Source organism: Sceloporus occidentalis, unplaced genomic scaffold (assembly GCF_023333645.1).
Source record: "Sceloporus occidentalis isolate IW3139 unplaced genomic scaffold, rSceOcc1.0.p SCAF_4, whole genome shotgun sequence".
Classification (NCBI taxonomy): Eukaryota; Metazoa; Chordata; class Lepidosauria; order Squamata; family Phrynosomatidae; genus Sceloporus; species Sceloporus occidentalis.
This window is the reverse complement of record NW_028316984.1, coordinates 41,848,694-41,871,588: the sequence shown is the minus strand read 5'-3', so window position 1 is coordinate 41,871,588 and position 22,895 is coordinate 41,848,694. Positions and strand designations below refer to the sequence as shown.

General features: G+C 39.4%; 1 protein-coding gene across 1 annotated transcript in view; it reads left to right on the top strand.

Moving 5' to 3' along the window:
• The window catches only part of LOC149313808 (cysteine/serine-rich nuclear protein 3-like), a 122,817-nt gene that overhangs the window by 15,060 nt on the left and 84,862 nt on the right, over window positions 1-22,895 (top strand). Inside the window, exon 2 of the mRNA XM_089519832.1 lies at window positions 7,826-7,993. Within this exon, the coding sequence (XP_089375958.1) occupies window positions 7,849-7,993 (145 nt within the window). The 5' untranslated portion in view covers window positions 7,826-7,848. The remainder of the gene's footprint in view (window positions 1-7,825; window positions 7,994-22,895) is intronic.

The following is a 22,895-nucleotide window of genomic DNA, read 5'->3' as shown; positions in this document are numbered from 1 at the left end:
CAACAGACTGCCCCTAAGGGATGGCCTCCAGCCACCCTTTTCCTATTCAGATTGGGGCTGCAGCAACCTCATGCTGCGGCCCCAATCCGGCCTTTCAAGGGCACAACAGGAGCAGCAAAAAGCAGCTCTTTTTGAACCCTTGAAAAGGCGCCGTAGCCATGGCAGTGTGGCTATATGGTGTTCCTTTGGCACTTCATCATCTGGACACAGCACTGGAGGCACGCCATGATGCTGCATGCCTTGTGGAGCAGCATGTGGCATCAGTCTGCCTGGGGGGCGGAGTCAGGTGTGCATCACCAGGACGCTACACCCTGATTCTGCTCCCAGGCCGGCCTTTCAGACCATTCTGTAAAGGGCCTGAATCAACAATATATGTGTTGTGAACGTTGTTGCACAAACTATAGCTCATAGCATATTTCTCCCTTTGTTCATAGTATGTTTAAAATAATAACACTGTGGCTATTTTCAGAGGCCTACATCCCAGTTAGTCCTGGCCAAAGTAGATCCACTGGATGAAAGGAATTTATATAAGTGTTTCCACTGAATTAATGTTGCTTCTGTGGCTGGGACTAACAACTGGATGTTGGCCAAAGTGTATCATTTCATTCAATTGCTCTGATGACATTTTGTGCTGAGCAAAATGGAAACTATATAGATTACCTCATATTATTTTTTAAAATTTTGTGTGAAAGGTTAAGAAAGGAGAAGAATTGTCCCTCTGTCACCTCTTTTCCTTACCTTTTGCTCTTTCCTACCACAGTATTTTGCTGCTTCTTTTGAGAATCACTTTGCATGTCAAATTATTTGAAAGTATTGGGCCAGGCATATAGCCTGGTGCTATCACATTTAACAACTCATTCTCCATGCATAATGATGAAAAAGAGAAAGGAACAGGGAAGGAAGAGAAATGTAAGAGCAAATAGTGATGAATTCAACGCTGATTTTCTTCCCAAAGGAAGCAATGAGTATTGTTAGCAGTTTTCCTCTGGCTATGAGAAAGTCTTTTAAAAAAACCCCACAGTTTTCAAAGTCTGTTCATAGTTTGATGCTTATTCTGCACAAATTTTACAAGTAGTTATTTTCTACAAAGAACAGCATTTCTGCACAAAAAACAATATCAATACTCAGAAATATTATTTCCATGGCAGAAAATGCTATTTCCTGCAGAGAAAATGCTGTTTTCTGTGTAAAATAATTCCATGTGAGTTTTGTGCAGAATAAATACCAAATGGTGAAAATTCTTGTCAGTCCACGATTCTTCTTGTCAAATTTCTCAACCCTAAAAAATATGTTTTTCAACTATTTTTCAAATGTTTTCAAATATTCTTTCCATCCCTAAGAGCAAAACTAGTCCATCTGAAAATATAGACTTGAGAGGCCACATAATTCCATCTAGGGTATCTAGGGTATCTCAACAGTAAAACACAGAAATCATCTTAGCATCATGACTGATTGATTTTATCATATATTCATTATGGATTTTGAGTTGTTACATTGTGATTTGAGAAGAGCTTTAGGCACAATTATATCAGTAAGTTGCATACAATGGATGCTGATGGTGACCTTTTTGATTTACATCCTATTTACAAGCTTTATAGGGGATTTTGTCTGTCTTTGCCCTGTGGATGTTTATCTTTTCCCAGTGATGTATTTGTGGTTGAGATACTAGTTGGCCCATTTCCCTCTTATCCCTTGTGTTATCATATACATGGCTAATAAATTTCATCATCACTAAGTAATATTTTATAGTGTTTAGTGCAAAGTATTGTAGAATCAGGTTCAGAAACCGTACCATATTTAGTTAATGATAGCTGTATACAGGGCGTGTTGAGGAAAAATATGTATTCAGGGCATGACCAATCCTTTCCTTGTATAACACCTGTATCATTCATGATTGTTGTATCTTGCAGATAGTGGACTGAGAGTGTGACAAAGGTAAAGAGAGATGATGATGATGATGATGATGATGATGATGATGATAAATTTATTTCTTACTTGTCTCTCCCCATAGATCGAGGCAAGGGATGAAAACAATTAACAAACATTTAAAACACATCAGTTTAAAACACATCAATTTAAAAAGACAAATAAGATATACATATATTTAAACAATCCACATTTAAAATCCATCATTTAAAATTCAGAATTTAAATATTATCTGGATAAGCCTGCTGGAAGAGATTTGTCCTTAATGCTCTTTTAAGCTCAGACAGCATATTCAGTTGTCAAATCTCTTCTGGCAGGTCATTCCACAGTCTAGGAGCGACTGAAAAAATAGTCCTCTGGCTGACACTTGCCAACTTAGTCTTGCCTGATCGGGATAAAGGAAGATCTTTGCACACCAGAAAGTAAGGCTGCAATATGAAAGTATCATAGGACTGTGCTTCTGATTTTTGCAGCCTTATTCACTGGTGGGAGAGGGGTAGAAATGTCTTCTTCCTTCACACCAATCATCAGGTGACTGGATCTGTATCTTTTGGTGCAACTACTGCATGGTAAAATAGGTTTGGCAGATCCAATTACATCTAAAAGCCACCAAATAGTGATACCTTTATTGGACCAACCAAAATGCACAATATACATGTTGCAAGCTTTCAAAGGTCCATGGGCTTCTTTATCAGGCAAGGTGTTAAAAACCATACAGTAGGGGGGAAATGAAGATGCTAGTTATAGGCCTGCATTTTGCTGTTTTTGTTCTTAGTTCAGATGGTATGGAGGGGTATCTCTTGTAGGCTGGCACCTGCTCCTTCTGACCATGTGGCAACTGGGATATTCTTAAAGTCCAGGAGATTTAACACCCATTTGCAACACAAGGTTTGGGAGGGCATTTACAATAGTGTCACGATCATGAGGGCATAGTGAATAGGGAGTAGTTATGGATCTGTAACTCTAGGTTACAATCCGCAACTACAATAAAAATGTGAGCTGAACTTGTTTACCACATCCTTACTTACCAGCATCTGAACAAATCTATTAGTTTGAGTCTTCCAGTTTCTCATTTCTCTCATCATAAATTTGTTTCATCCTAAACTTTGAGAATGTTTAAGAGTTTGTATGAAAATTAATACACATTTTTGTCCACATTTCTCCTAATGATTATATTTTACTATGTTGTTTTGCTAAATATATAGATTTTTGCAAGCATTATTTCTCATAGCATATATTTTAAACATTATTTTCATTTATACATTCATTCTTTGGCATATTCCTGAAACTGGAGAACTCCATTGCATTCGGAGATGAGTGAATTTTGAAAGCTAATTGAGTTTTGGTTTGTGCATTGGTTTGATAGTAAGAAATTAGGAAAATTTGCATTAAAATGTGTATCAAACAAATTTATCACCCACTTCAAACTACATCTCCAGATTTCTAATTTGCTATAGATCATATGGATCTATGTGTAGGAACGGCTGGTTTTATATTTTTTTTAACCATATCTCTTTTGGGAGTGGGCAGGTAGGTTGATTGATCATATCGATACCTTATCAGCTGAATACAAATATCTTTGCAAACCCCTTTTAGCAATATCCCATCTTTTTTGTGTGGGGGTTTTTTGGGCTATGTGACCATGTTCTAGAAGAGTTCATTCCTGATGTTTCCTCAGCATCTGTGGATGGCATCTTCTGAAGATGCCTGCCAGAGATGCTGGCGAAACGTCAGGAATGAACTCTTCCAGAACATGGCCACATAGCCCGAAAAACCCACAAAAAACTATGGATGCTGGCCATGAAAGACTTCAACTTCACAATATCCTATCTATTTTTGAGATTTTGGTCTTTTACATTTTTTCTAGTAGAAGAATCTGCTGTTGAGAGATTTCATTCTTACAGTCAAGCCACAGACTTTTAGCTTGATATTGCTGTTGGTTGATTGTGATTTACAAATGTAGTATTATATATATTACCAAAAGGGGGGACATGCTCCAACTCAAGAGCAGAGGGATCCCCTATCACATTTTTTTCTTTCTTTCTCTCTGTCTACTTCTCTGCTTTTGTAGTTTCTCCACCCCCACCCCAGACTTTACTCCTTACAGTGACAGTCACAACTCCTGCAGTAGATACACGAACAACTTAATATGTTTCACTGCTTCACTTGTTCAGACAAAGTGATGCAGTTTCTCCCCTCACTGCCTCCACCATAAACATACAGTTCTTTGTCTGCTGTCTCCATTAGCATTTTTGCCTTGCATCCATGCTGCACAATTATTTTACTTGTGGAATGTGATGCCAAGAGATCTCAGCTGGGTTATAATTAGCTTTGTGCCGGCAGCTCTCAAAAGCTACAGACAAGTGGCACTCGGGAAGGTACAAAACCATTTATTCTTGGACATTTGAAAGCACTGAAGATGCAGCTACTCATGTATTTGCTGTTAATGTTTATTATTTCATTGTTGTTCCTGCTGACCTGCACAAACTTGGGAGAAAGCATAATTACAACACAACGTAATAGATTATGAAATTTTTGTTCCATGTCATAAAGTTATTGCCACTGAGCACAACTGGTAGTTGTCAATGCCAGTGGCTAAGATCCAAAGGTGTATTTTGGTATCTAGTACCAGTAGAACTGGGTCTTCTTTGTTCCTCTCCCTCTCCTGCTTCAGCTGTCTCTGATCCCAACCACCAAGGAATTCCAAAGGAAAATCAGCATGTGGTTTATAGACTACAGCAAAGCCTTTGACTGCATAGATCATGAAAGGCTACAGAACACCCTTAAAGACATAGGAGTGCCAACGCATCTGATAGATCAGGACAAGAGGCTATTGTTAGAACAGAAAATGGAGAAACAGAATGGTTTCCAATCAACAAAGGGTTCAGACAAGGCTGCATCTTATCACCCTATCTGTTCAATTTACATGCAGAACATATTGTAAGAAAAGCAAGCTTAGTAATAGAATCATAGAGTTGGAAGAGACCACAAGGGCCATCCAGTCTAACCCCCCTGCCATGCAGGAACTCTCAGTCAAAGCATCCCTGACAGATGGTCATCCAACCTCTAAGGAAGAAGACTCCATTACACTCCGAAGGGGTGTGTTCCACTGTCGAACAGCCCTTACTGTCAGGAAGTTCCTCCTACTGTTGAGGTGGAATCTCTTTTCCTGTAGCTTGCATCCATTGTTCCGGGTCCTGTTCTCTGGAGCAGCAGAAAACAAGCTGGCTCCCTCCTCAATATGACATCCCTTCAAACATTTAAACAGGGCTATCATATCACCTCTTAACCTTCTCTTCTCCAGGCTAAACATCCCCAGCTCCCTGAGTCATTCCTCATAGGGCATGGTTTCCAGACCCTTCACCATTTTAGTCGCCCTCCTTTGGACACACTCCAGTTTCTCAGTGTCTTTTTTGAATTGTGGTGCCCAGAACTGGACACAGTATTCCAGGTGGGGCCTGACCAAAGCAGAACATAGTGACACTATTACGTCTCTTAATCTAGACACTATACTTTTATTGATGCAGCCTAAAATTGCATTGGCTTTTTTAGCTGCCACGTCTCACTGTTGACTCATGTTCAACTTGTGATCCACTTGGATTCCTAGATCCCTTTCACATGTAGTCTCGTTCAACCAGGTGTCCCCCATCCTATATCAGTGCATTTCATTTTTCCGTCCTAAGTGCAGTACCTTACATTTCTCCCTAAGTTCATTTAGTTAGCTTTGACCCAGCTTTCTAGTCTATTCAGATCATTTTGAATTTTGAACCTGTCCTCTGGCATGTTAGCTATTCCTCCTAATTTGGTAAGGAGGAGTGAAAATAGGGGGAAGAAATATCACCAATCTAAGATATGCAGACGACACCATAGTACTAGCAGAAAACATCACAGACCTAGAACAACTACTAAAGAGGATCAAGGAAGAATGTGCAAAGGCAGGCTTACTGTTGGACATAAAGAAAACAAAAATAATGACCATGAAGAATCTACACAAATTCAATTTAAACACTGAGGAAATAGAAATAGTAAAACAGTTCTCATACCTGGGATCAAACATGGATCAGAACAGTGATTGCAGTCAAGAAATCAGATGAAGACTAAGAATGGGGAAAGCAGCTATGAAAGAACTATAAAGGAACCTAAAGGGCAAAGATATACAACTAAGCACGAAGGTTAGAATGATACAAGCCATTGTATTACATATTACTAAGTATGGATGTGAGAGATGGACAGTTAAGAAAGGGAATAGGAAGAGAATAAATTCAGTTGAGATGTGGAGCTAAAAATCTCCCTGGAAGCCAAGATGACTAAGCTGAGGCTGTCGTACTTCCGTCACATCATGAGAAGACACAACTCAATGGTGAAAAATAATTCTAGGAAAGGTGGAGAGAAGTAGAAAGAGTGGAAGGCTACATGCTAGATGGATGGACTCTATTCAGGAAGTCATGGGTATGAGTTTGCAGGAACAAAGCAGAGCAGTGGAGGACAAGGAGTCTTGGAGATATCTCATCCACAGGGTTGCCATGAGTCAAGATTGACTCGAGGTTGGTCAACAACAACAAAAACAAAAAAGGGCTACGCATTAGAAAACGTTAGCAATCTTTTGCTTGGCATTGCTAGCCTCTCCTACCAATATCTAAAGAAATCACACACATGCACACTTCCATGACACAGCAGTCAAAGCCAGCTGCAGGCTGAGCCCATTCCTTCAAGAACCATTCCTAAACTGAATCAAGAGCTACTTTAATTTCTCCTCCAGTTGCAGAAGACAAAGGAAAGGAAAGGAAAGGAAACAAAACAGTGCCAGTGGCTTGAGGAGCACACCATGAGACTGTTGCTGAGTTAGGAACCATTTTTCTGCCTGTTCCCATCTTTGAAGGGAGCAGACCTTTGGGGAATAGAAGAAGCTGAATGCAAGGCCTTCGCAAACCAGAGGCTAAATTTGGTCTGCCAGCCAGAAGTTCTCCATCTCTGTATGAGATCTAATCTGCACTGCAGATGTAGTTTGACCACATTTTAACTGCCATGGCGCAATGCTGTGGAATCCTGGGATTTATAGTTTGTCATGGCACCAGTGCTCTCTGAGAGCAAAGGCTAAATACTTCACAGGATTCCATGGCAGTGAGGCATGGCAGTTGAAGTGCTGTCAAACTGCATTATTTCTGCAATGTAGATTAGACAGACCCTTTGAAAGACGTAGCGCTTTTAAAATAAACTTTACTGAAATGGTTCTAGTAAGCTTAAGGTTATTATGCTGGGTTCTTGTTATTATCGGTCTTTTTATGGTTGCCTGCAGCTCCACAGGGTTTCCAATCAGAGTATTTTCCAGCTCTAGCTGGAGGTGCCAGGATCCAAACCCATGACTTTTTGTTCACAAAGTGTTTTCACTTTTATGAAGAAGAGGCAGTATTCTTACTTGTTCTCCATATGAGCAATACTGATTTGATTGGATTTAGTTCTTCATTTCAAAACTGCACACCCACTGAGGTTGGCAGAGTGAAAACTAGTGATGGCTCCTGTTCCTTTAATGGTTGTGTAGAAGGGGGAATTTGAGCAGGTGTTGCTTGCTACCTGGTTTTGTGACAAGCAAGACTTACTGAAATTCTCTTTGCTACACAGCCATTAAGTGTAACAGGAGCCCCCATCAGTTTTCAACCTGGCAATCCTACCGCAACCATTTATTCCAGGGAGTAGAATTACAGAATATGTTGAGCTTTCCTTTTTAATTCCCATTGACTGCTGCCAGAAATACCAATTTCCAGGAAGAAGCAACAAGCAAACATGTTTGTAACTCCCCTCCTCCTCCCAAGATCTGCCTCTAGCAATGACTTTGGAAATCTTGATAGCATGGTCAGCGGTCAAATGTTTTCATGCTTCATTTCTCCCATTCCTCTGACAGGTACATGTGACAATGTTGAAGCTATGAGTGGAATTTTAATGAGGAAGTTTGAAGAAGTTGGCAGCTCCTCTATCTTCTCTGTGTGGGAATCGGATGATGAAGTTTCCAGTGGCAAAAGCGCTGACGATGGTGATAGTGTCAGTCCGTCCACTTCAGACCATTTCGTCCGTAAGTACCGAACTAGCAGATGCCAGGTTCTTTTTAAAGCTAATCTTTGTGGCAATGTTTTCACTTTGAAAAAAAATTGCTTTGGAATACTTTCATCCATTGAAATGTTTCTTTAAAACCTATATGGAGCAAACATTGAGTTTTAAAGTACAGACTTAAAGGCTGTTTAAAAAATGAAGACTTTTCTGAGATCAAGGGGAAAAACCCAAAGGTACTACCAAGCTCTTTGAAAGTCAATATTGTTGCTCCCCCCCCCCTATGATCTGCAATAGTATATTGATTGTAGGTTTTTTTTAATGGATAAGCTGATTTGCTGTAAAGTTTTGTTATAACTCTTGCCTTTAACTAATTAATGGATTGAATTGCTATGTAATATGACCAAATTAGTATCAGAACACACATTTATTTTAACAATATATCAAAGAGAGTCTGCATGATGCAGTGGTTTGAGTGTTGGATTACGATTCTGGAGACCAGGGTCAGAATCCCATGAAAACTCCCTGAGTGACATTGGGCAAGTCACACTCTCTCAGCCACAGAGGGAGGCAAAGACAAACCCCCTCTGAACAAGTCTTGGCAAGGGTTTTCTCTAACAGTTATGTGGTTTTTCCATTATATGCAGCTTTATAATATAAAATTTATATGTTCAATAGAGATATTAATTTTAAAAAGTATTCATTCTGTCTTTGGCCAATGTGGGAGCAAAGACTGAGTAAGAGCTTTATTTCAGAGTTCATTTCTGAACATTATTTTTCTTGTAGAGGTGTGGAGGTAGGGTCTAAATACCCCAAAGGCACCAGGTCATGCCTGATCTTGAAACTAAGCAGGGTAAGCCCTGGTTAACATTTGGATGGGAGACCACCAAGAAAGACCTGGTGCTCTAGGCTCTATTTCAGAGGACAGAGCTGGCAAAGCTACCTGTGAGTATCCCGTGCCTGATACAGCCCTTTGAAATGCATGGGGTATCCATAAAGTCAGCAGGTTACTTGAAGGTAAATACGCATGCACACACATAAGCGGGAAGGAGTGTAAGTTATTGAGATTTACTTAATTCTATGAGTGGGGTGGGCAGTTATTTAAGCCTACAATTATTATTTTTAATAATAATAATAATAATAATAATTTTAGCCCCCAATTTTAAGTTGTAAAATGTGAAGATTTGCCACACCCAATTTAAAAAAAACGAATCTTCAGTTAGAGTATGGGGTGCTAAAGGTTGAGTCTAGCATTATTCCTATATAGAGTAGATCTATTCGACACAGTAAGTCTGAAGTAAGTTGTGACTAACAGTGCCCATTCATTTCAGTGGGTTTAATCTATATGGCACTAACACTGGATTTAGCCCTATATGTGAACAAAAGCTCGCTGTGGCTTTTGGAAGCTGATACCATACTAATAAAACTGAGATATTTGTGCACCTCATCTGAGAAAAAAAAATTAGGGAACTGATCCTGCTGCACAGCACACCGTCGAAAATGTTGATTGTAACAGCTACTGATATTTTGCGTTAAATACTACAGTGCTTTTAGATCTCAGAGACGACTTGGCTTTCCACTTAAATTCACCCAAGCATTTCCAACACAAAACCCCAGGCTAGTGAGTGATTTCCCAGCAGATCTTCCCCATTATGCCACTGCTATGTCATGACTGGCTTTCCACTTTTTGCAGTTTCCATGACAACCATGATCTTTGATCTGCAAAGAATAATAATGCATCACTAAGAGGTATAAAACATTTTTTGGAACATAAAGTGTGGTTCCCTCAAAGGAATAGATTGCAGACAGCAGGGCACTTATCATTAATCAGTACTATAATTGCAAGGACGCTGTATAAATATGAATTCCTGTTGACGGCAGACAGCAAACCACATCTACTAATTTTCCATGCTCTGCAGAAAAACTTGAAAGTACGGGAAGCCTTCTTGCAATAGCAACATCATTAACTGGCATTCAGTTACCGCTGCTTGCTACCACTAGGAACATTAAAGAAAGAAGATCATGAAAGAGTCTTTGGTAGGGAAAAATGAGGAGGGTTTGAGAAGGATTCTAGGGGGGACTGTTGACAGGGAGTATATGATCAGAGTAAGCCATGGAAAGAGATGGGTTTCCTCACATGTTTGTATTGATGGTTTATTGTTACACGCTCAGAACTAGCTCCAGCCCTGAGGGGTCCTCAGTACTACAACCTCTCTTCTGTTTACAGTTGGTCAGAGTTCTTTGGTTTTTGTTGCTTGGTAGCAGGAAACGTCCTTCCATCAGTGCCAGCGGAGCTAGCCATTTAAATTTCCTACAGTGCTCTGAAGTGATACTATGCTGGGGGCATTGTAGGGAAGTGGCTGCCAGCAAAAAATGAAAAGGATGGGCAACCATGGCAAGTGGTTGGAATATTAGGGAAGCAACCACTGTTCAGGATTTAATGTTGAGGAGAGGGCTATGAATAATAATATTAATAATAAAATTTATTTTTATCCTGCCCCTCTGCTCAACGCAACTGGGGCGGCTTACAACATTAAAGTATGATGAGCTTTGCAGATATTTCTACCCAAAAGATAGAGATGTGGACAATGGCATAACTTCCTTGATCGATGCCTGCCTGCAAGAACATATTGCAAGGGAAATGGAATGGTCCAAAAAACCTTGGCACACTTCCTATTATTACATTAAGGCATGTGATATTAATGATATCTTGTCCTATGAAGCATAACCCATCCTCCAACATGCCCTTTTATTTTCTTCTGATAAGTAAAAACATCTCTACTCCTATGTTTTGTGTCTACCAGGGGAACATATATAACACTTTAGGACGTCAATCAGGTTGCTGCTCCCCATAAACAGACTTTGAACTTATTTATAGATGTTCTAGCAGTGGAATCCAGCTATCATATACCTTTGATCAAAGTACTGTACACAACTTCTAGTCTCAATTACAGTAGGCTTACTGGCCCAAGTGCTGAATGGTAAATGTAAATCTCATTAGTTCAATGGATCTGCTGTACTTGGGAGTACCAGCTGGGTTGAGGTTACATATAGATAAAAACCAATATTTTCATATTAATTGCATTGCAAGCTTTTTTTAAAAAAAAATAGGCTGAAACATAAAGTACCTATTTCCAATGTTGTTTTATGTAATTTTATAGCATTTCCCTGTGAACCATGTGGGTAATAGTATTTTCTTCACTTTGTTATTAGTCCTTTTCATCACCTCTACTACTGATTCTTGTGGATTTTATCATTCTGTGGCGGGTAGCAGTGGTAGCAGCTGTGGTGGTGAGCGTCACAAAGTGTGACGGACAACAAGAAGAACAGGAAAGAGGGGAAAACAGAAACACAATGCCTTCAAAGTGCATCATGCATAAGAAAGAAAGCCTGCAAAATCAGAGGGAGAAAAAGTGGTCAGACGAATAAGAGGAGAGAGATGAGATGAGTGAACAGAAAAAAAAAATCCTTAGAAAGGAAGTGAGAGAAAAAATAATGAAAGTACGAGTTGAAGCTGGAGATGTTGGTGGCGCATGGAGAAAAAAATCAAATCTAACCGGGAAGGAGACAGAAATGGAAAAGACAAGAGAGACTCGTAAAGAAGATAGAGGAAACAAGAAACTAGTCATGGATAACATCACTGACACAGATAGCAATTGTTGTTGTTAACTGCCCTCAAAAAAGGAGGAAAAAGTAGTAGAAATAATAGTGAGGAAGGACATAGCAAAATCAGTCAAAGGATATAATATAAACTCAGATCAAATCATGTCAATAAAGTTTCAGGGAAAGCCAATAAACATCACCACAATACAGGTATGCACGGCAGTTACAGAGGCAGAGGAAGAACTGAGAATTTATACAACTGAGTCCAGGAAGAAATTGACAATACAGACAACAATATTGGAGACGAATTAATACAGGAGAATTTGAAAAAGGTGAGATCATGTCCATGTGTGTGTTTGTGTGTGTGTGTGTGTGTGAGAGAGAGAGAGAGAGAGAGAGAGAGAGAGACCAAGCCCCTGGGGGCAGGGAGTGGAGGAAAGAGAGGCTCAAAAGTGGCATGATGTTGGCCCAGTACAGACTGCCGGTTTGTGGCGGCCTGGGGCCAATTCTAGGGTTTTGGAGCGTGCAGCATCTGCACCTCTGGGCACCGCACTTGTGTCATGGATGCGTCACAATGGAAAACTGGCTGCCTCCACCTGTCTGGAGAGCCCCTAAATTTATCAGGATTCCTAAAGCCAAGACTTTTTGATGGTTTTTTTTAAAAAAAATTGAATGATTGTATATAGAATTTGTATTAATTTTCAGTATTTTTATCCATTTTATTTGTGAGCCACCTTAGGTTCCTCCAGGGAGAAAGGTGGGATAGAAATGAAAAGAAATGAAATAAACATTTTAGGTTCTAAACTCACAAACTGAGTCATGAAACTAACTGGATGACTTTGGGTTAGTCAGGAGCAGTACAGAGCACCAAAAAGAGGTGCCTCCCCGGCACCTCTCTTTGCTCCGCAGGAGCGCTGTAGCAACCAAATTGTGCGGCGCTGCTACGGAGCAAAAAAGGAGCACCTGGAAGCGGTTCCTTTTTGCAGTGTTGCTGCGATGCCGCAAAGCGCCAGAGCCATTGCGGTGATGTCGCAGCTGCACCCCCCCCTTTGGAAGCAGCGTAGCTGCGATGTCACCGTTACACGCCCAGTTTTACTATTGTAGAAAGGAATTGGTTTAAATTGAAAAATTAAGTCATTTAACTGTCTTCTAGGTGCTGCCAGACATCAAAGAAGAGGTAGAGAAGCCACCAGCTTAAAGCTTAGGATTTCAACAGTGTGATATCCAGATAAGCTGTAAGCCTTCTAGCCAGAGGGAAAGCTGCTGGTGAAGTGAAGTTATTGCCACTATCCAATAAGAAAGGCCATAAGCTCAGAGATGAACTCCATAGCCAATGGGAAGCAACATTTTAAGGTAAGCATTGCAGTATTGCTTGGCCATTATTGTTTTGTATATACTGGTTGAGTATCCCTTATCAGAAAATCTGAAATACTCCAAAATCCAAAACATTTTTCATGGGTGGCTGAGATAGTGTCACCTTTGCATTCTGACAGTTTAATATACACAAGCTTTACTTCAAAATTATTGAAATTATTGTGTATGCAATCACCTTCAGGCTATATGTAGAAGGTGTATATGAAACATAAATGAATATCATGTTTAGACTTGGTTCCAAGATATCTCATTATTATGTATATGCAAATATTCCAAAATCTGAAAAAAAATCCGGGACACTTCTGGTTTTGGATAAGCAATACTCAGCCTTTAATATACATGTGTTAGATGTCTGAATGTGTTGTGTACGTGATGTGCTCTTATTTCCAATTTTGCTTTAGGATTTTTCTTTTTTATCTTTCAGAAAGCATATCCTAAAAAAATGGAAAGCGGTCATGGAGGTCACTGGGGAAAAAACAGACACAAATGCCTAGTCAGCAGCAGAGTGATGCCCAGTCTACAGGGAACCAGCAGATAATGAGAAGTCTTATCTGCTGTGAGTTTCTGAAGAGCACTTAGAGAATTGTCTGTTTTTTAAGAATAATATCATGCATCTAAGAATTTTATTCTGGGGCTTTGTTATTGATGAAAAGGGTTTGGCTTATAGTTTATTTATAAATAAAAGTTTTGTTTCCTGCATCATTTCTGTGCACATGCATTTATTTTTAACTTTACTCTTCTGCCTTTATTGTGTGGGTGAGTTAGGTGAGGAACTGGGTTTTCCAAAATTCATGCAGCTGTTTCTGTTCCTCCCAAGTTCAAAACAGGGAGAAGGGTATCCAAAGGATTAAAATCATGGATGGGACTTTTTCACCTTTGTTCTGTTAAGGCTTTTAGTGTAGCAGCTTAACATGAAATTCAAATGCTAAATTAGAATATGTAAGAGGATGTAATAAACATCCTCTTATCTATGAAGATATAATTAATGTAAGCTTTGTTGAACTTTTTAATATAAACTATCTCTGTGTTTACAGTAACTGGCAAAAATTTTCTAAGTCAGTTATGAATGCATAACCTAGAATTATTTATTATTTATTTCATTTCTATGCCACCGTTCACCCACAAGGTGGCTCACAGATAAAACTGTTTCAAAAATAAATAAATAACAATAAAATTTAAAACAATTAAAATAATCAAAGTAAAAATAATATAAACTTACATAAACCATACAAAGTCAAAAACATAAGTAGAACACATACCCTCCCTGACAAGATTATATATTAAAAGCCTCCTTGAATAAAAATGTATTTGCCTGCTGGTAAAAGTAAAGCAGGAAAGGGGGAGCCTTGCCTTCCATGGAAAGGAGTTCCAGAGAGTAGGAGCAGTCCTCACCAAGCCACCCTGTGATGTGGCAGGAGTGAGAGAAAGCCTTTTCCTGTAGATCTTAGGACCCTGGCAGGTTTATATGGGGAGATACAGTCTTTCAGATAGTCTGGACCTAAGCCATGTAGGGCTTTATTGGTGATGAGCAGCACTTTGAATTTTGCCCAGAAATGGACCAGTAACCAGTGGAGCTGTTAACTGGCCCCAGTTAGTATCCTGGCTGCTGCATTTTGAATCCGCTGAAGTTTGCAAACAATTTCCAAAGGCATCTAGACATAGAGTGAATTACAGTAGTCCAGTGGTTCCTAAAATTTGGTCCTCCAGATGTTTTGGACTTCAATTCCCATAAGCCCCAGCCAGCTTGACCAAAAGTTGAGAATTCTGAGAGCTGAACTCCAAAACATCTGGAAGACTAAAGTTTGGGAACTATTGCAGTAGTCCATCAGAGGATGTAGTCACTGCCATTGCAAAGGAGAAGGATAAATGTGACTTTTTGGCCACAGCCCTCCCATTAGGTGACACCAAGCGTGGTGATGCCACTGGATCCCCCCACAGTCAGTAGGTATCATGTTGGCCCTTGGACGAATCTATGTAGTGGTAGGAGGAACAGGAAGGGGTCTACCTATTGGAGGAGAGCCGTGGCTTTTACTGAGGTTTGCCATGACATTATTGGTATTGTTCAGACCTAGAGTCCTCTTAGCAACCTATAGCTCTCCCAATCCACCACACTTCATATTACTTAAATGAGCAAGACATTTGCCTCTGGCCTGCATTCGGCCTCTGGTCAGAATCACTGCATTACTGGATCAATGATGATCATAATTTTCATTGTAAGCTTCCAAATACTCTTTAAAAACCAATCAACATATTTTGAAAATGTACTGTGTAATTTAGACTATTGAATAACTATGATTATCCTTTCATAGATACTTTGTGACCATTAAAAGAAGGATGTCATCATGTAGTTATTAGACATTTTTCTTTTTTTGCAAATGGGAAGGAAATGTGATGGTACATTTCAATACAATTTAACAACAACAACAAAAATTAGGGCAGTTTCCAAGAGGAAATTAAATTGTGCACTTTTGTTATGCTTTTTGTAGTGTCACACACCTTCAAGAATCCTTGGTTGGTGGAATAGTGTATGCCATTTTTATTGTAATGCTTTTGATCTATATGTATAATGCCTTTGACCTATATGTAGAGAGTATTCCAAATGCTGTAAAAATAGCTAAATAAATAAAACAGAATGAGCCAACCATTATTTTAAGACAACCAAAGAAACATAAATTTGAGGACATAAATTCCGCTGTGAATGTGGCACTTCTGAGATGAGTGGATGGGTAGCTTTTCACTCAGCTTTGTCATATTCATTGCCATTTACTGCTTGGCAGTTGCCAAATGATTTGGCCTGCAAATCCCATCAGTCCAAGCCATGAGTTCCCATTGTCAGAGGTGGTTTTGGTTGTCCAACTTGATCTGGAGTGCATCAGGTTGGGGGAGGTTGGTTTGAAGGGCTCTGTTAACAAGCCTAAAACAGTCGGGAAGCTCATTGAGCTTGTGGTTAGGGTTATTTTCTCCCTTCCTCAGTGGCAGATCAGTTATCAAGTGTTACTACTCTGATATTGCTTCCGACCCCTCTGTCTTTGACTCAGGATGAAAGAACACTCCATCTGTCGGGAGTGTTTTCATTGTGTGTTCCTACATGGCAGTGGGTTGGACTGGATCTGGATGACCCTTGAGGTCTCTTCCAATTCTATGAATCTGTGATAATCACATCACAGTTTTCTTGGATGCATCTCCACTCATTCCCATGCTCTCTGCCAACATGGACATGGCTGTGTTGGGGGGACTATGGGGCAAATTAGATGGGCAGGAAGGAGTGGCCAGGGGGCATGGTGAACAGTACTTTGAAGGGATATATGCAAAATCTAGATAACAAGCATTTCATGTTTGTAAGCCAAACAATAGCCTTACTTTTGGGGCAATCCGGACATATGACTTGGGTTGCTGTACTGGTGGGTTTCTTTCTGTTCTCCAAATAATGTTTTTCTAATAGTGAGTTTTGGTAGTGTTATCCCCTTCTCTCTCTCTCTCTCTCTCTCTTGTTTTGTTGCTCAAGAAAAGTGACAAGATTATTTTTTCTGGACACTCAGCTAATATGATTCATAAGAGCAGCACATGTTGATTCATTTCTTTGCTTGGGACATGGGCTGTGAATGCTAGATGTATATATGTTCAATCCCATTGCCTCCCTCACCATTTTGCCATTTTCGCCTGTTGTGTTTTCAGTTTAGCCTTCTGTTTCTCCTCCAGTGCCTCTTTTTTATTTATTTTTTATACACTTTTAAACCTCTCTACAGGATTAGGGCTAATGCAGCTAGCTGAAAGGAACCTGCAGTCTACGTTTTGTATTTATACATTATATTTGTATTGCATTTATACATTATAAATTCATTTTGAAAGCAGCTGAAGTTAGCCAGCAGGCCTGCCTAGGTGTTCATTTATTTTTTATACCACCCTTCCTCACAAAGAGCCCGAGGCAGCATATGTCTTATATAAAAACACAGCACAGCATATACAAACACACATTTCCAAAATCATTATTTTAAAATCACAAATATATGATAAAATACAGCAGAACCACCAGCAAAAATCAATAGGGTTGATGAACTGGGCTCCCTACTGCCACCAATTATACCACCTACTCTTCACAAAGTCAAGTATTTTCTTCTGGAAGGGAATAACGTGTAGATTAAAGCTAACAAATGGTGAAGAAAACAAGCCACATGTTGAGCCCTAATACACACTTACATAGGCCTGAATAAAAAAAAACACATTCTGAGCAAGGTTCAATTTTGTATTCATCCAGTCTGAATATCCACCTCATCGTGGATTGTGATCAGTGTCCACCTGTGCAGCAGCAACTATTGTTGCTGGTGAAAAATGGGTGCACTGGAAGTTTGGGTGTCTTTGGAGGTTGGGTCAGGATGACCAGATATCCTCCTTTTCCAGAACATGTCCTACAGTTCAACCTTCTGTCCAGGAGGAATTTCAAAATGTCCTCCATTTTGGGCATGACTAAAAAGCATGAATTTACATTTATATGAGTGTTTTTAGCTTTTATTTTGTAATGCCCTACATTTTTCTTGAATGTCCTGTATTTTGTTGTGCCTTGTTCTCCTTTGTGGGTAGCACATCTAGTCACCTTGGGTTGGGTGCTCTTGGGAATCTGTGTGCCTCCTTCTTTTGTGCTGTGCCACTTTCTTTTTCCCTTGCTCCCCGCCCCATTCTGTCTGAATGGCATGATGGTGATACTGAGGTGGTTGAGGTCAAGGTAGGTCCACCAAGGGCAGTTTGTATAGATTCCTAAATCTGGAAGTAGCCTTGATTTTCCCACATACAGTAGTCTGAACCTGAACAAGGCAGAGACCACACTATCCACAAGGGATCACCTCCAAATTGCAGTGGGTGGGGAATAAAGATACAAAGAGAACACACAAAATATGGTGAACTGAGGGACTAAGCAGACCGCCCCTTTATAGCGGGGACAGCCACTCCTTTCCTTGCTGGATCAGAGCTTCAGCAACTACACGTCACGGCCCCAATCCAATGTTTTTCTGACCCTAAAAAGAACAGCAGAATGCCGCTCCTTTTGAAGCCAGAAAAAGGGTGTCTTTGCTGCCGCAGCAGCACTTTCTGATGCTCTTTTTGGTGTGCGTCATCTGGCTTGTGGGTGGAGTCAGGGCATGTATTGTGCAGCTGCCACGCCACCACTATGCCCCAAGGCCAATGTTAAATGCCTACCTGTTCAGCCTCTGAATGTGCAAACTACTCAGCTGTGATCAGTGTTAGCAATGTAAAATTCAGTGTGAGTCTCCCTTATGCAAAATGCTTGGGACCTGAAGTGTTTCAGATTTTGGGCTTTTCCCCCCAGATTTATCGAATATTTGCTTATAGACAATGAGATATTTTGGAGATGAGATGCAAGTCTAAACACAAAATTCATTTATATTTCATATACACCTTATACACATAGCCTAAAGGTAGGTTTATACAATATTTAAAATATTGTTGTGCATGAAATAAAGTTTGTGTTCATTGGGTACACTGAACTTGTGGTGTCATGTCGGTGCTCAAAAAGTTTCAGATTTTTGAGCATTTATTTTGGATTTTTGGATAAGGGATACTCATCCTGTAATTAATATTTTACTGCTATTACTGATGTTGGATACCATGAGAACTTGATTTTCCTTACAGTACTATTGAGCTGGATTACATTATTTGTTTCTTTGCCCAAGAAGTCTTAAATACAGCCTACAACTTCATTGGATTTACATCCAGAGTAAAGTCTAATTGAATAAAGAATGGACATCTGGAGGGTCATAACTTGGTTCAATGGGAAATGCTTGAAAAAATGGTTATATTTTGTCTGGAGATGAGAAGAAGAGAAAACATGACATAACAACATTTATTGCTTAGTCCCATTGCAAGCAAAATAGCCAAGCTTTCATACAATTACAAAATCATAATGAAAATTAACTAACTAAATAAAATATATACCTAAGCTTAAGATACATACCTTGTATTAGACAACCAATCACATTGTAGTAACAAAAAAGAGTACTAATTAATCATTATGTTATAACAAAAAAGTATTTTTTACACTCATGCCCTTAGGTTTCTATGACAGTTAAGATGGTCTCCAAGACGTTTTCTCTAGAACTGGTAGGCTTTGCTGCAAATGTGGTGCCCCTTTGAATCACATATTGATTTGTTCATTGTAACAAGAAACTAAGTTTCTCTTTCACAGCCCAGTATTTCATTGCATTAAGAAAAAGGCTCTAAATAACTTTCTCTAATACCAGGATATATCTTACACTCAAGCATATAATGAACGAAATCCTCCAAAGCTGGCTCTCCATAGACACACAACCTATCTTGAACTGGGATACCATAAAACCTTCCCCATTTGTTCAGAATGTTCAAAATGCATGTAAGGGTTTTATGTGATTCCATTGTCAGAGAAATTGTCAGATATTTTTCACATTTATGTTCACATTTCACACTGGCTAACCATTTCACTGTTCCTATGGTTGTCAAAACATGAGGGTAATTTCAATATTTGAGTCTTTGAAAACTCTGGGTTCTCTTCCCTAAGGCTGCTGCCACATTGCAGGATTAATGCTTTAGCTGCCATGGCTCCATCCTATGGAGACTTGGGATTTATCATTTGTTGTGGCACCAGAGCTCTCTGACTAAGAAGGCTAAATATCTCACCAAACTACAAATCCCAGAATTCTATAGCATTGATTTATTTTAATTAAGTTTAATGTGTCCATGAATTATGAATCCTACAATGCCATCTTGATTCAATAATAATAATAATAATAATAATAATAATTGTTTTGTTTATAACCTGCCCAAATCACAAGGAATTTGGGCGGGTCACAACAATAAAAATACACAATAAAATTAAAAATTAGTCCCTTCCCAACCCCCCATCCCAATACTAAAATTACAATTAAATAATCAGCATTTAAAAACAATAAAATACAATAGTGTTAAAATTAAGGAAAGAATTGGTGGACAGAGCGACATGAATCACAGTATAAGGGGAGAGGAGCTAGGTTGGGAAGGCCTGCCGGAAGAGACCCGTCTTAAGAGCCTTCTTAAAGGCTGTAAGAGCAGAAATGTGATGGATCTCCTCCAGCAGGCCATTCCATAGTTTCAGAGCAACAGTAGAAAAGGCCCTTTGGGTGACCAAAGTTAGTCTAGATCTTTTAGACTGAAGTAAATTTCCTGAGGACCTTAGTGTGCGAGACGGACAGGGGGCAGACTTCACTAACCAGCACATAGGTTTGCAGTTAGCAATGTTTGGTGTTAGAAGAAACCATGTAGGAGGTAGAGTTCCTTATTCCTGTGGAACAGTCCTCTCTCAGAAGGCTGAAAGAGTTCACCATGGTAGCGTACATGCTTATGGTTGTATCACTCCTATGGGACAAGTACACTACTTTCCTTGAAAGCTTTGCTGCATCAGTAAGGGATATTTCAACCTGTTCAAATCTGTGTACTTTAGTATTAAATTAACTGGATCAATTAATATGCATGTTGTACTTAAATAATATATACAGAGTGTTTAATTTTCAGGGTAGAAAGGCTCAGTGTTCCATCTTGTGACCAGTGATTCTCATCTAAGCTAAAATACAGACCATGCACTAAAGTCTGGCTACTTTTAGCTACTTTTGACTATTCTATTTAGGGAAGCCTTCCAACTTTCGTATTGATTTTATGACTGTGTATTTCATGATATATTATTTGTGTTAATTTACACTTTTATAGTATTGTTTTAACTTTGTTATAGTAATATTTTATTAATTTTATAATCTTGTTTGTGGTTTTAGATTTAGGTTTTTGTTTCTATTTTGGATTGTGTTTTTTCCCCTCCTTTGTAAAGTGCTATGTAAAGCCTATGGTGCTATACAAATAAATGTAATAATAATAATAATAATTTTGTGTACAGCTAAAATCTGGCTACTGTTTTCTAACCTTTCCTGTACAAAATAGCAGTGCCAGACTGAAGATGAATCAGATTATTTGCTTTTGGTGCTATTGTTTGAAATATATGACCAGACATTCTTTTCACAGATTCAAACAAAAACAAGCAAGCCAGTAATTATCTATGAGTCTTGTGAAAATGAACATGCCTAAAGCAACTATTTTTAGTTAATTAAATTATGAAGAAATTGTCATATAGTCCAGCCAATCTCCATTACTTGCATGAAGGTTTCCTTCAGGCTCACAGATCTACATAATGGTAGATCCTGGGTTAGTTCTACATGAAAAGTAATCCATTCTGTCCTGGAATTTAGTTTTATTATATCTCTATCACCAAGGTTACATAATTCAGACTTAGCCTCACTGAAAACAATGTATAAGATTCAGATTTCTAAGGCTTAGACCAGGTCCATTGACCTTAGTGGGACTTGAGTTTGCTATGATAAACTGGTTCCATTGGTTTTGATGAGATTTACTTTTTTTGGTCTCAGCTTAATGTTTCCTACATAATCTTTGTCTTATTTAAAATATATGAGATAGGTTGAAATGTGAAGGGGAAGAGATGGTGAGGGATTCTGCTATAGAATTTGGTCATGAAACTATTTAGAGCATATGTGTTGGTTATCAGGAGGATGGATGTCTTAATTAAGGGCTTGTGTAGATATTTTTCGAATCATTCTTTCAGTTGTATGTGTGTGTGCGTGTGGTGCTTATGAATCGAGCTGCACCATTCTCGCTCATTATCATTATTTGGGTGGTGTGTCCATTATAGAAAAAGGGCACAACCCCCATTAGTGGGGAACAGCACAGCATTAGGCTGCATGCTTTTCTCTAAAGATCTGAATGCTCATCAGCATATGCTTTGTTACCATGGCAGTTTACTCATGCTGTTTTGTTTTTGGAATTGTCATCCCTTACCAACAGCCTCTTGTTATCATGCTATGAGCTGGCTGGTTAAGTAGCACTATTTTGTTTCACATTAAAACATGCAAACCAGTGAGTTCTCCTCAATCTGTCTCTCTCTTTCCCATTCACTCCTGTTGTTACATAGAGGCATTGCTCTTTTGGTTGAGTCACAATTCTATACATTTGCCACCAAGTTGTGACATATTAAAGGGAGTAAAATTAATTGATCTTTTAAGGATTTGTATATATAGCCTTCTCTGCACTGGCCAGTATACTCCTGGGCAACCCAGAGTATCCTGACCTCATAACTATCCCAATCTGCTCCCGTCACCTTGGCCTCCATTGCCATGCTACCACAGCAGTCCCCACAAGCTCCACTGCTGTGGGCCACTCACATCTGAGGTCAGAATGAGGTGCCCATCAATAGTCACATGCTGGGCAACTTATTCTGACCTCAGAACAAGCAACATGTGCAGCAGTGGCAGATGCCCTGGGGAGCCCACCAGGACACCAGTGCAGACAACTGCTGTGACACAGGAATTGATGGCTCTGGACATTTTCGGAAGATCCAGAGCAACTCAGTTTTAAGTGTGTTCTACACCGATTCTGGTGTGGAACATTCTACATCATCCAAACTGCTCGCACCAGAACTGGGTTTAGGCCATGCATCATCCAAACATGATTAACACCTGACCAAAGGAGGGGTGTAATGGGCCTTTTGGCCCATGCAGACAAGGCCTATATCAGCACGTCTCAACCTGTGGGTCGTGACCCCTTTGGGGGTCGAATGATCCTTTCACAGGGGTTGCCTAAGACCATTGGAAAACATATATTTCCAATGTTCTTAGGAATTGAGGCACCTCTCCTCTATCCATTGGGGATCACCACAACATAAGGAACTGTATTAAAGGGTCGTGGCATTAGGAAGGTTGAGAACCACTGGCCTATATAGACAAAATACTTTTGCATAGAGGTTTTGCCCTATATTTCTGAATTTAAGAAGGGCCATGTTGTTTGTCTATCAAGCAATTCTCCTTGTCCATTCCAAAGATCATTCCCATTTTGCCTCAGCTGGCAAACTTCATACTATATGGCAATGCTTT